General features: G+C 44.7%; 1 protein-coding gene across 3 annotated transcripts in view; it reads right to left on the bottom strand.

Annotated features, from left to right (window-relative positions):
* LOC119161093 (presequence protease, mitochondrial) overlaps positions 1 to 13,715 on the bottom strand; it is a 271,037-nt gene that overhangs the window by 133,425 nt on the left and 123,897 nt on the right. For 2 of the 3 annotated variants that reach the window (XM_075879940.1, XM_075879942.1), the window contains exons 2-3: positions 2,993 to 3,086; positions 2,817 to 2,923 (exon numbers count right to left, since the gene is read on the bottom strand). In XM_075879940.1, the coding sequence (XP_075736055.1) occupies positions 2,817 to 2,923; positions 2,993 to 3,086 (201 nt within the window). Of the gene's footprint in view, positions 1 to 2,816; positions 2,924 to 2,992; positions 3,087 to 3,185; positions 3,380 to 13,715 lie in introns of those variants that run through there. The other variant, XM_075879941.1, reaches the window with a different exon arrangement.

Raw genomic sequence — 13,715 nt, 5'->3', positions numbered from 1 at the left:
AGTGTTGTAGTTGCAGAATAAAAGCAGGTCAATATATTATAAGAAGCATCTTGCAGTTTGCTTGACTTTTGCTTGAACCTCTGCCGGACTAAAGATGTTACAGGGTTATGACAACATATACATTAAAATTAACAACTGATTTACTCATTATGATGGACAAGGATCTGCAAAGTGACTTGGTGTTTTTTTTTTTATACTTTTCAAGGAAGTTTCACCTGATAGCACAGAATAGAGTCATTTGGTTATTACTACGTAGGTTATTTCACGGATTACCTTAAGCATACAAAGTAAACTCGCGCTCTTACTACAGCCATTGATTGTACATCTTGATAAAGCACTGCAATCATGATTTCATAAATACTTCAATAACACATCAGTCCTGGATCTCGAAGTTCCTTGATACAGGTAACAACTGCACAATCAGTTCAATTTCAGGTACACCTATGCAATGACTAATCAATGGCACTACCATGGCAAATCATGAATGGTAATCTGTCACTAAACCTCAAGAGGAAGGTATATAACAGCTGCATCTTGCCAGTACTTGCCTACGGAGCAGAAACCGAGAGGCTTACAAAGAGGGTTCCCCTTAAATTGAGGACGACGCAGCAAGTGATGGAAAGGAAAATTATAGGTATAACCTTAAGAGACAAAAAGAGAGCAGAGTGGGTCAGGGAACAAACCAGGGTTAAGGATATCATAGTTGAAATCAAGAAGAAGAAATGGACATGGGCCGGGCATATAGCATGTAGGCAGGATAACTGCTGGTCATTAAGGGTAGCTTACTGCATTCCCAGAGAAGGCAAGCGGGTTGGGGGAGACAGAAAGTTAGATGGGCAGATGAGATTAAGAAGTTTGTGGGTATGAAATAGCAGCAGCAAGCACAGGACCGAGTTGACCGGCGGAACATGGGAGAGGCCTTTGTCCTGCATGTGACGTAGTCAGGCTGATGGTGATGATAATGAAAGCAAAAGCACCCTAGGTGGTCTAAATCTTTGGAGCCCTCCACTATAATCATATGGTGGTTTAGGGACGTTAAACTACATATATTGATCAACTGCTGAGGAAGCCCGGTTGCGAAACACCTTTATATTATTGTCGGTGTTGAAAGAATTTCGAAATAGTGATAGGCAAACTAATGCAACATAGATATAGAACACAGAATGGCCAGATGGGAAGGTTTATATCTTCATTTCAGTTGACTTCTTCACGTGAAGTTGTTCAAATTTATTCATTCAAAATTAATTGTGCCATATTTGACATTACTAAATTTTTGCACTTTGCACCAGTTTTAAACAACCATGTACTCAAAAGCTTCTGCTAAATATAGTGCTAAATCAGATATGCTTGACAAACTAAAAAAAAAATGTCCCATATGAAAAACTTAAAGGGTCATAAATTGCGAAATTGATCTAATCCGTTAGGAATGAGCGGAGATAGAGGAGTTTTTAGCGCGGTTTAGGTACTCCTTTTTTTTCTCTTGTCTAGAGCGTGCTGGAAGCTAAGCAGGAAAGGATGGCACGAGGGAAATAATTTAGATCAGCACACATCATGACCTTGAGTGCGAGTAAAAAAATTTGATGGCTCTCTCCCGTTATTCTTTTTGTGTGCAAGTGTGGCTCACTGCATGATGTCAGCAGACAATGTAGCACTGAACCAGCCTGTGGCAGCACCCAGCAGAGCGTAGCTGAACCAAATGCCACACTCGATCTATGTGAACTATTAGCGAACAGCATGATATTCATTGTTTGACATCAAACAGCGGGTGCCGGCAGCTCTGAAACAAGTGAGGACAGGCCTCTGTACTGAAAAAAAATGACAACTTTGCGCTTCGCTTCTAAGCTGTCCTCTCCATGCAAGATTAGGCCAAGATGTTCATAGCAGCAGCTGCTAAACACACGATTTGTTTTCTCACCGAGCACAAGGGTATGTTCATGACTCCTTTAATTCAGAGGATAATAACCAGGGGAAGTTGATACTCAGACCCAACCCCCACAATTTTTCAATTTTGCATGTGTGCGCATGTGCACATACAGATGCACACACAAGCATACATAACAGGTGACTACCCACTCCGAAAAAATATTTCTGGCTATGCCCCTGCGCACTATGTATAGAAACATGGAGGAGGACATGCAGGAAATTGTTGAGGCAAGCCTATAGCAAAAGAAGGCGTCCTTGTTTCAATTGAAACAGGAGCTGCCCATCTGGAAAAAACTGGTTCATGGGTGTAGTGATCTTTGCTGTGCAACCATGATGCCTCTGGTGTATATTTCTGTACATTTATGGTGCCCCCCTAAAATACCTGACTCTCTGAAATGAAATTCAAAGAATGCTTAGCACACAATCAGCCGAACTTCTTGTCCCATTGTTGCAGCGCTAGAGTGCCAATTATACTATTTCGTTTTCTTTATTTTTGCTGTGACCCACACAGACGAAAATAGTTCCATTTCCAGCTGGAAATAGAACTGGGCGCTGTGATAGCTTTGCAGGCTGATGTATCGTGCTGCCAAGATCGAAGTCACAGGTTCGATTACCGACCACAGCAGCTGAACTTCAATGGGGGCGAAATTCAATCAAATATTTTATTTATTTCTGAGTAAGAAAGCCAGAAATAAACTAAAAGCCCGTGTACTTCTATTTAGGTTAACGTTAAAGAACGCCACAGTTCAAAATGAATTCAAAGTACACCACTACGGCCTGCTTCATAATATTTTCCTGCCTTGGGCTCATAAAGCCTCAGAAATATTTAATTCGCTTCATGTGGGTGTGGTCATTGTGTGGTCTCCTGTGGTCCCAGATTTCGGCGCACTCACCTGAAGTGGTTGTTGCGATCTTCACGAGCGATGTGGAGAAAATCAGCGCCTGTTCTTTCATGCAACAGTCGTACAGCAGCGAGATGCAGTTCTTTCACTTCTTCAACCTGAGGAAAAGAAGCGAAAAAAACCCCATTCACGCTGGCCTGCAAGGAAATAAACTCTTCCGCACGTACCTGACGCACCGTGTACCCGCCAATCGTGTCACCCTTCTTGTATTGCAGGGCTTGTTTGACCGCTGCTGTGTGGTTCCATCGGTAAACATTCGTCCTGAAACAGTTCGGGCAAACGCTTTGAGCCCGCGGGTTTAGAATGGAAAAGGGTGACCCTTGGAATCAAAGCACGAAAACAAATTGCGAGGAACCTTACCGCGATCGTAGCCCTTGAAAACTTGGGCACAGGTTTCTGAACATTTCGAATTTTTCTTTATGTACTTGTTCCACTATCACTCGAGGAGCTGCTGCCGAAAAAAACTAGTTCTTACCAGTAGTATGATCATTTACCTACGAAGAAACCATGTGCGAAAGGCAATGTGGCTTGGTGTGGCTGCCCAATTGGATCGCCGAACGACTCAGTGCTACAAACTATATGCTCGAAGGCTATAAAACTAAAAATATTTCAAATAAGGTTGTATTAACCAATACACACCCTAAACTTTCGTTTAAAACAATACTAATAACATTAATTTGTTAACAATTGTATTAACTAAATAGTTTTGTTTAAGTTTACATTTCTGTTTCATCTAGTTTTGGTTCTGGATTTGACGCATTTTGAAAATAGCTCCTCATATATCTATGGATTGCATAACGGTGACAGTGAAACGAAAAATAAGATAGATACATGTGAGATGTAACAGTGCCACTAGGTTAATCGTCAAGGTTTAACGTCCCAAAAGCACGATATGATTATGAAAGGCGCCATAGCAGAGGCTCCCGAAATTTCGAACATCTGGGGTTCTTCATACTGCATATGCTCATCTAAGTCTATAATATACGGGGTTTTACGTCTCAAAACCACGATACGTTTATGAGAGATACTGTAGTGGAGGGCTCCAGATATTTTGGCCATCTGGTGTTCGTTAACGTGCTTGGTCTCTACCGTTTCGCCTCCGTCGAAATGCGACTGCCGCGGCGGGGATCGAACACGTGACCTGCGGCCCGTCGGCACACTTATTTATTTGGTTCAATGCGATTAATCGGTCGCTGCATTTTGGGTGGCTGTGGCATTTTATTATGCTACACTGTAGTTTCATGAGAGCAGTGGAGTGGGAGGACATGGAAGCTGAAGGCAGGCGTAGTGTACGTCATTTATTCCCCCCCCCCCCTTTGAGATGAGATTGCAAATGAAAGAGAGATGGAGCGAGAGATATAGAAAAGTGCGCACGGAAAATCGAGAAAGAGTTGTCAAATGTCCGTCGATTGTGACGCAATTTTTTTGTATGATTCCGAATTCGTCCCATCCACACCCGTCGCATATACCACATGTAGAAAATTCGCTCAAATTTATTTATTTATTTATTTATTTATTTATTTATTTATTTATTTATTTATTTACCTATTTATTTATTTGTTTATTTATTTATTTTTTTATAATACATGCATGCTGCCGTACACAGTTTTGACATGAAGGCTATAAAAACTTCTAAGCACGATAGAACATAAATATCAATTTTAAAAGAATGTCATCGCAGTTTCCTGAACAGTGTTGCCAAAGGTAATTAAAGAGTAAAAATAAACCGGTAATGAGCACTACATGCAGCGAAACAATAAATATATCCTAGAAGAGCGTACTCAATTGCTATCCAAGAAGTTTGTGCATTGCGAAACACAGCTAGATTTCACGTTTCCGAATAAATGGCCAACATAGGTGGGCCAGTAAACACGAGGGGGTGGAAAAGATGACATTTTTAACATATAAAGTAGTATACATATATCTAATGCAGCAATCTCGATTTTTATATCATAATAAATAGTACATGCAAGCACACGAAAATGTGGTTAATGACCTACTGATTTAAGTCATTCCGTCAACAGCCATACGTCATGTAATTTCACCATTTTAACCTAATTAATGCTCTGATTATTAACAATAAATGAATAATACAAAATGACCCGGAGGGCCAGTAACTGCATACAAACGACCACCACGCCCTTAGCGCATATTTGTCGGATATGCTCTTGCAGTAGATCATTTTGATCATTGAGGTGGGCAGCGCCACTGATATATTACGGTGCACACCAGAACAGATACTCGGTAAAGCATTCGTTTGAACGAAATGGCGGTAAACATTGCGCCACACGAAATATTTTGCGCCATTTTGTAACACGCGCCATAGCTCAAGCTGCATATCCTAACAATAGTTAGCATGATGCACTATGTCTAAAGATGGAACTCACTTAGTGTATACAATGACGACGAAGAACTCTAAAATTAAACTATGCCACCAAAATAATTGGTCGAAAGTACAATGAAAATGACGAAAGAAAGCTGAATCATTTCAAGGTTATATAAACAACTAACCAAGCACAGCATACTCGCTGCCGTTGACTCAAGGACAAAACCTTAATCTCTTGGCTTAAATGCGTTGCTTTACTGTGACCCGTGGAACCCCCTGCGCATGCGCACAGACTTGCGAGGTTAGCGTGCTTTAAGATGGCGCCTGTGGTACCAGTGCATGATCTCACAAGGTTGTGATGCACTGCTCGACGGGCATTATGGTTGCGTTTGCTTACTCAGGCCGTGTAAGGACACACTTTTGTAGCGCTGTTAAGCTAAAACATTAGGCACCGGACTTTAAACCTTTGAGTATATCCCTCGAATATGCGTAGAACCACTTTTTGCCCTGTCCCACCTAAAAGTTGGCTTTCTCCGTAATCATCGCTGCATAATGGATGAGCTCAACAAACCTTCAGCAAATTGAGGGTCACTTTTCAAAGTGAGATATTTCTAAAAATATAACTTAATCGTTTTAGTGTTACCATAAACTGATGAAAACATTTTTCACGGGTGTGTATATGCATTGCCTATTCGTCAAAATAAAAATAAATATGATAAACAAATATTTTATTAATGCAAATGTATACGCATTGGAGTAAAAAAAAAACTTTGCCGATCCCTCCGTCATAGGAATTGGTATACCACGCAGGTAAAATATGTCTTCACAGAAGTATATGACTGTTAACATTGATGTGTGAGAGCGTGTAAAGTGTATAGTGACGTCGGGCAGATGTAGCCCTATTTGACGTGGACGCGCCCTCTTTGGCGCATCAGACAACTTACGTCCATGACCATAATCAAACCTTTGGGGTGGCTGAAGTAGCTAACCCACACCTTACCACGCAAAGATGGCATCGACAAGCACGTGGCAAGGCTGATCAGTACACGCTCATTTAAACGTCGTGATTGGATTGGATTGGATAAACTTTTATTTGGTCCTCCAAAACACAGATCACTGTGTTGCGGGCAGCTCCCACGTGGGGACTGAGATGCCAAGCTCCTCAGCCGCCTCGCGGGCTTGGTGGACAGCCCAGAGCTGATCTGCCAAGGACGAGCTGCGGATTGCCGCCTCCCATTTGGCAGAGGTGATGTGCGATAAATGAGCGAATTTGGTGCACTGCCAGAGCATGTGTTCTAATGAAGCTATTTCCCCACAATGTGGACAAAGATTACTTGGGTATAGGTCAGGGTACATGATGTGTAACATTTTCAAAGTAGGGTACATCCGCGTTTGCAAAAGCCTTAATGTAAGTGCTTGGGGCCGGGTTAGATTTTTGTGAGGTGGAGGGAAAATCCTTCTAGACAGGTAGAAATGTTTAGTGAGCTCGTTATATTGTCGCAGTGCAACGCGAACAAAAGATGACAGCAGCTTACGGCAGCGAAAAGAGCGTATTCAGGATCAGCTGTACAGCAAGATGCCTGCTTCGTTGTCGTCCCGAACAACCACCTGACCCACTAGCTGGAATCTATGAAACATTCCTATCACCGTTCTTTTTCATATAAACACGTGTCACTTGCCCCTCCTTATAAGAGCATCGCCCCGATGCTGATTCAGACGCACAGTATTTTTTTAACGTGCAGTCAGTCACTCACATACGGCTTCATGCGCACTACATGAACAAGTTCAGGCTGGTGCTGGCGACGCCTCGGGCATTGGGGACTGTCGGAGACAACCTCGTAGGTGACGTCACTTAGCTGGCGCGATACTCGGTATGGCCCGAAATATCGCCTTAGCAGCTTCTCGGATAGTCCACGTTTTCGTACGGGTGTCCAAACCCACACTCTGTCACCGATTTTGTACGTTACAATTCTATGGCGAGCATTGTAGCGGCCTGCGTCGTAGTCTTGTCGCTGGTGGATCCGTAAGCGGGCGAGCTGTCTAGCTTCCTCCGCGCGTTCAGTGAACACGTCAGCGCCTGTGTCGGTAGCGTCCCATTCATGAGGCAACATCGCATCCAGCATAGTCCGTACCTCCCGTCCGTGAACCAAGCTGAATGGAGTCATGCGAGTCGTCTCTTGTTTAGCCGTATTGTATGCGAACGTGATATAGGGTAAAATCTCGTCCCAATTCTTATGTTGGACGTCCACGTACATCGACAGCATGTCTTCAATCGTCTTGTTGAGGCGCTCCGTTAGTCAATTTGTTTGCGGGTGGTACGCAGTGGTCTTACGGTGAGTCGTTCCACTAAGCATGAGGACGTGGTCTAAAATAGCTGCCGTAAATGCTGTTCCGCGGTCCGTGATCACGATAGTCGGAGCACCGTGGCGTAGCACAATATTTTCTATGAAAAATCTCGCCACTTCCACGGCGGTGCTCTTTTGGATAGCTTTTGTTTCGGCATACCTGGTTAGGTAGTCTGTTGCGACTATAACCCAGCGATTCCCTGCAGTAGAAGTAGGAAGGGGTCCTAAAATATCCATTCCTACCTGTTCAAACGGTGTACGTGGAACCTGAACTGGTTGCAGCTGACCGGCGGGTCTCTTTGGAGGTGACTTGCGTCGCTGGCAATCGATGCAAGTGTGAACGTGGTGCTTGACGGCTGTTGTGAGTCGTGGCCAGTAGTATCCCTGCTGTACTCTTGCCAATGTGCGAGTGTAGCCTAAATGGCCAGACGTCGGCTCATTGTGACATGCTTGGAGCACTTCAGTTCGAAGGGGTGCAGGAATAACGAGCAAATAGGGAGCTCCGATGGACGAAAAGTTTCTCTTGTAGAGGATGCCTTTGCGTAAGCAAAACGACGATAATGTCCTTGCAAAACCTTTCGGTGCCCTCGAAGAACGTCCGTCTACGTAATTAATCAAATCAAGCAATTCAGGGTCACTTCGTTGTTGTTGAGCAATCGTGGACGCGTCGAGAACACCAAGGAAGGCCATATCGTCGTCGTCAGAAAGAGAAGCTGACTGTACTGGTGATCGAGACAGGCAGTCGGCGTCCGTATGGCGCTTCCCAGACTTGTGTATGACCGTCATATCAAACTCTTGTAACTTCAGACTCCACCGTGCTAATCGGCCGGTTGGATCTCTTAAATTAGTCAACCAACAGAGGGAATGATGGTCACCTATAACTTTGAAAGGGCGGCCATACAAGTACGGGCGAAATTTCATAACTGCCCAGACCACGGCGAGGCATTCTTTCTCAGTTGTTGAATAATTGGCCTCAGCGCGTGTTAGCGTCCTGCTTGCGTAGGCGATCACTCGTTCCGTGTCTTCTTGCCACTGCACAAGCACAGCTCCGAGGCCTACATTGCTTGCGTCAGTGTGAAGCATTGTTGGCGCTTGTTCGTCGAAGTGAGCAAGCACTGGAAGTGTTTGAAGACGTTGGCGGAGGTCATTAAACGCTGCTTGCTGTTCGTGATTCCACTCAAAGGTGGCGTCGTCTCTATTAAGGCGAGTTAACGGCGACGCAATCCGTGCGAAGTCGGAGATGAACCGGCGATAGTAGGCGCATAGGCCCAGAAAGCGCCTGACAGCAGTTCAGCTGTCAGGCGCTTGTAATATGTTGTAAGAATTTCCCGGTTATCCCCTTCACCGGTAGAACGCAATCCCCGGGGAGGCGCGGTTGGAGAGTTCTCGCGCCGCCTCGTGTGCTGCTTCGTTGAGATTGGGAGGGGAATCGTTGATTTGTCCAAGGTGAGCTGGGAACCAACTCAGAAGATGATGTGTTATGTTCTTGCCTTGCAGTATTTTCAGCGTTTGTTCACAGACCGTCCCCTTGGCGAACGCCCGTAGTGCTGCCATGGAATCACTGTAGACCACTTCAATGTTATCCATCTTGAGTGCTAAGGCGATGGCCACTTGTTCCGCAATGATTGGGTCTTTCGTCCTGACCGTCGCTGAGTTAAACGTCGTGATCTGAGGAGGAAAATGGCAAGGTGTGCGTTCCGCAGTGATAGTGCGAACTATAACGCTTGTGCTGCATGTCGCACGGCGTTTCAGGGACGCGAGAGGCAGAGTTCTTTTACCGTGAGACCGGAATGTGCGAAGGCGTTCCGCTTCTCGTATTAGAGATATAATGCGCGTTTGTGAAGCCCCGTACATGTGTGTCGGTAGAGCAGTGGGTATAGAACGCTGGGTACTAATCGTTGCGGACACAAAGGTAGTCGGTTCGACTACCAGGTCATCAGCGTGCATGGATGGAAATTTTCGTTTCTGTTTGTTCATGTGCATTTTTCCGACGTCATGTGTGTGACGGAAAGGGCATCAGTGAAGTTTTGGTGGTCCCCGGCACGAATCACTTTCGTGTTAATGTTTCGGAAGTTAAAAAAAAATGAGCACACAGTCATTTTTGTCTAGCGGTGGCGTGCCAGCGGCGTTCCGCTAGCAATGAACCGCTGGTTTGATTGATCAAATGCTGTTTCTCTCTCTCACTCCACGGCATTGACGATGGGGACTTGTTCGAGACGTCGTACGTTTGCGCCATTGACTGCTAAACGGTTAAAGCGAGAAAAAAACTTCTTTTTATATTCGGAACGAGGTTCTGAATATATTGCGCAGTGCCTCGTGCGCTGAAGCTGGTAATCCTCAAATAAAAAAAACGCAGTATTTAACTATTTTTACTAATATGGTTGAATTCGAACAAAAAGGTTGTGTTTCAGCGGTCTCTAATTACGATGCCATTTTTTAAAATAATCTCGTCTCAATGGCTTTATTGTCTCCAGCCTGAGACAAAATGCTACTCTCCTCATTCGTGGGCAGGTCTTATAAAACGAGCTAACTTTTATTAGTAAAAAATTAATTTTGGAATTTTACCTTCACCAGATAGAGATTTTTTTTTTACCTTTCAGAAAATATATCACACTTGGGCTGTTGCAATTTCAAAAAAAAAAAGTTTCGTTCCTTTTTCTTTGACACGTTGACAGTAAATGCGTGAGTACCTTTACGTAATTTCTGCCTTTTTCTCAAAACATCGTTCTTGGAGTTTGTGTACACTTTCCTCGGGAACTAACAGGAATAAGCACACAAAAGTGCTCACATGTGTTAATTGGCAGCATTTACATAACGGGAACTAGAATCAATAGCTGAAGAGCACTTGCGTATTTTTCACTATTAAAACGATCATAAGCGGTTAATTTTCCTACATCTAGAAACGTAAGAATACATAACAAATTTAGTGCTCGTTGTACATTCACACTTCTATTGTCGTTTTTTTTTTTTTTGTAAAGCGTGAGTAGCTATATACTTGGTACAGAATTGCAATGCTGTGCAGATAGCAGATCTTAATAAAAAGTACGCATGTAGAAAAAAATTAAACAGTCATCACAACTTTAAACCAATTCTCGAGTGCAATCTGGGTCTGCCTTTAAAATATTGTTACGGTGCAACACCGTACATTTAAAGGAACAGGGTAAGCCCTATACCCTGTTCTTTGTTGCCTACCATTCTTCGTTGCTTGCTCGCCTGCCTGCTCTTGGGGTTATGGTCATGAATTAAGTAGCTGTTTTAAGTTGAATTGCCTTTATTGTTCGTTATATTGCAATAGTAGTTTGATAAGTGTGTTTGTGCAGTTCAGACCAGGCAGCATGCCCTTTTTTTTTCCCTGGACCCGGGGCCTTCCTCTGGTCTGCTTCCACTGATTCGAAGGAGTTGCCGGTGATCTTTTCTTGCCCAACGGTATATTTTCCGTTCCAGTGGCTCTAGTCCCGACCAATGACGGCATCATTTGAATGAAGAACCCGAAAGCAATTCAGGCGGAACTGGGGTCAGCGACGGCCAATTTTCAGTCAATAATTGAGGTCCGCCAGTTCGGCAGAGGGGGCATATACTCTGCTTTCCACCAGATCAGTCCTGTGTACAAAACTTGCTGAAGTTTTTGCAGTTTGCATCCCATCCGGTGAGCATGTTCATACCACCTCATTTAGCCTGCACCAAAGGCCTAGTTCGTGGTGTCGATACCAATATGACACCCTCTGAGGTACTCGAATTGTTTTCGCCAGCATGTGTTACTTCAGTTTATCGGTGTGGACGGGTGGTTGACAAGATCAAAGTTCCAACTGAGTCTGTTTTAGTGACATTTGCAGGGTCAGTACGACCATCAGAAGTGAAGGCTTGTTCTCTCATTTACAGGGTCGAACTTCTCTTCCCTCAACCCCTCCAATGCGGGAAGTGCTGGCGATATGGGCACACCATAAAAGGTTGTAGATCTGCTGGCAGTTGTAAAGTATGTGTGGAAAGTCACAGCGCTAGCGAGTGTCAAAGTAATGACAAAAAGTGTTGCCTCTGCGGAGAAGCTAAAGCTGCAGATTGTTCCAGTCGTCCTGCTAATGCACGTGAACTGCAAATTCTAGAGATTGTTGAACGCAATCCGCTTTTTATGGGTCAACCGAAAAAATGACGACGAGCTGATACCACATTCCATCGAATAGCTAATGACTCGTGTGCCCTTTGGAGCGTCCTCAAGCCCATTCTTCCTGGCTGCTACATTGCAGCATCACATCGAAGACTCGAAGAAGACAGAGCCAGTAATAGCTACGAGTCTACAGAATGTATTCTATGACGATGACTTCTTCATAGGAGCTTCCACCGACGAAGAGGCTTTCGAAATCTACCGTGCTGCACTGACTATTTTAGCTGATGCAGATATGGAGCTGAGAAAGTGGAGCTCCAATTCAAGCCTTCTTTGTCGACAATTTCTCAAGGACAACAACTCAATCGACAACTTTGGGGAAGCCAAAGAAAGAACAAAGTTTCTCGGCTTAGTATAAAACCGCAATAACGACAATATCGTGATAAACCCCAGTGCCGTTTCAGCATACTTCTCTGCACATTCAACCACGGAACGCACCATTCAACAGTCATTCGCTAGACTTTACGATCCGTTAGGGCGTATTACTCCGTTCGCCATTCGAGCAAAATTATTGCTCCAACAACTGTGGTGACTGAACTTGCCGTGAGACGATCCATTACCGAAAGACATTCAGACGCAGTGGGAAAGTTGGACTTCCGAATTACCGATGCTCTCCTCACTGAACATCTTACGATGCGCCGCTTGTTCAACTTCCCGGGAGGTTGTGCCTTTTGAACTGCACTTGTTCTGCCCTCTGGCATACGGCGTTGCTGTCTTCACGCGTTACAGTACCAAAGGCGAATCGTTCAAGCTTCAGCTGCTGATGAGCAAGAGTAGGGTCTGACCGCTCAAGGCAACTACGCTGCCATGTCTAGAGTTGCTTGCATGCGTGTTGGCTGCCAGGCTGTGTAACTACTAACGAGGAATTGCAGAAACAGTCAAGTGCCCAAGTTTTTTTCTGGAGCGACTTGTCGATAGCCATCAAGGGGATTGCGGCCGACGCTAAACGATGGGAGACTTTCGTGAGAAATCGTGTTCTCGAAATACAACGTCTCTCTTCTTGGTGTTTTTGGAGTCACTGTGCACGCAACGACAATTCGGAGGATTTGCTCACGCGTAGAGTCACAGCCGAGGCATTGACGCGCAAGCCACTGTGGTGGACCAGTCCTTCGTGGTTTTCGCAGCATCATTCTCAATGGCCTTCGAAGATTTCGTTCACTACCTCAACATATGATGCTACTCTTAGCGAGACCATTGAAGTGACATGAGCCTGCCCCACCGCTGTGGTGATGCCCTCTGCGCGCACCTGTGAGCCTATGCTTGCGATTTCAAAGCATGAACGTCTTTTACGATTACTCAGGTTTACTGCTTGGATCATAAGATTCCGCCGCAACGCGACATCGAAAGAACCATGTTTAACAGGACCACTGACGGCTTCAGAGTTGAGTGAGGCAGAATGGTATGGGTTGAAGTTGGAGCAATACACTGCATTTTCAAGCGAAATTATGGCCTTGGAAAAAGGATTACGAGTTTTAAAGTGTTCCAGCGTACCAACTTTACAGCTGTTTCTCGACCAACACCAACTACTTCGTGTAGGAGGCAGGCTTCAGAAGCTAGACGACACAGAGGATCTGAAGCATCTGATCTTGCTTCCTACTAACCACCAATTCACCTATCTCTTGGTTGACGCAGCTCACCGACGACTGCTGCACGGTGAAATTCAGATCACCCTCGTAGACCTTGGAGAGTGCTTTTGGATGATCAAAGGGCGCCGTACAGTGAATAAAGTTTTAAAAACCTGCTTACCCTGCCTGCGACGCTGCCTACTTCCAGAATCTGCCCCGGCATCACCCTGTCATAGGAAATAATTAGTGAAGCAACACCGTTTGAAGTGATAGGAATTGATTTCTTTGGGCCTCTGTATTGCCGTGATGACTTAGCCTTGTCAAGAAAGGTGTACATCGTTGTCTTTTCTAGCGCGGTGACCAGGGCAGTACACCTGGAAATGACAACCGACTTGACCACGCTAGCATTTATATTCGCTGTCAAGCGCTTTTCAGCACGACGCGGAATACCTGCGATCGTATACTATGACAATGCGAAGGCCTTTCATTGCAGTG

Source organism: Rhipicephalus microplus, chromosome X, assembly GCF_043290135.1.
Source record: "Rhipicephalus microplus isolate Deutch F79 chromosome X, USDA_Rmic, whole genome shotgun sequence".
In the NCBI taxonomy this organism is placed as follows: domain Eukaryota; kingdom Metazoa; phylum Arthropoda; class Arachnida; order Ixodida; family Ixodidae; genus Rhipicephalus; species Rhipicephalus microplus.
The sequence above is the reverse complement of the archived record's forward strand: the minus strand, read 5'-3'. Positions and strand labels throughout refer to the sequence as shown.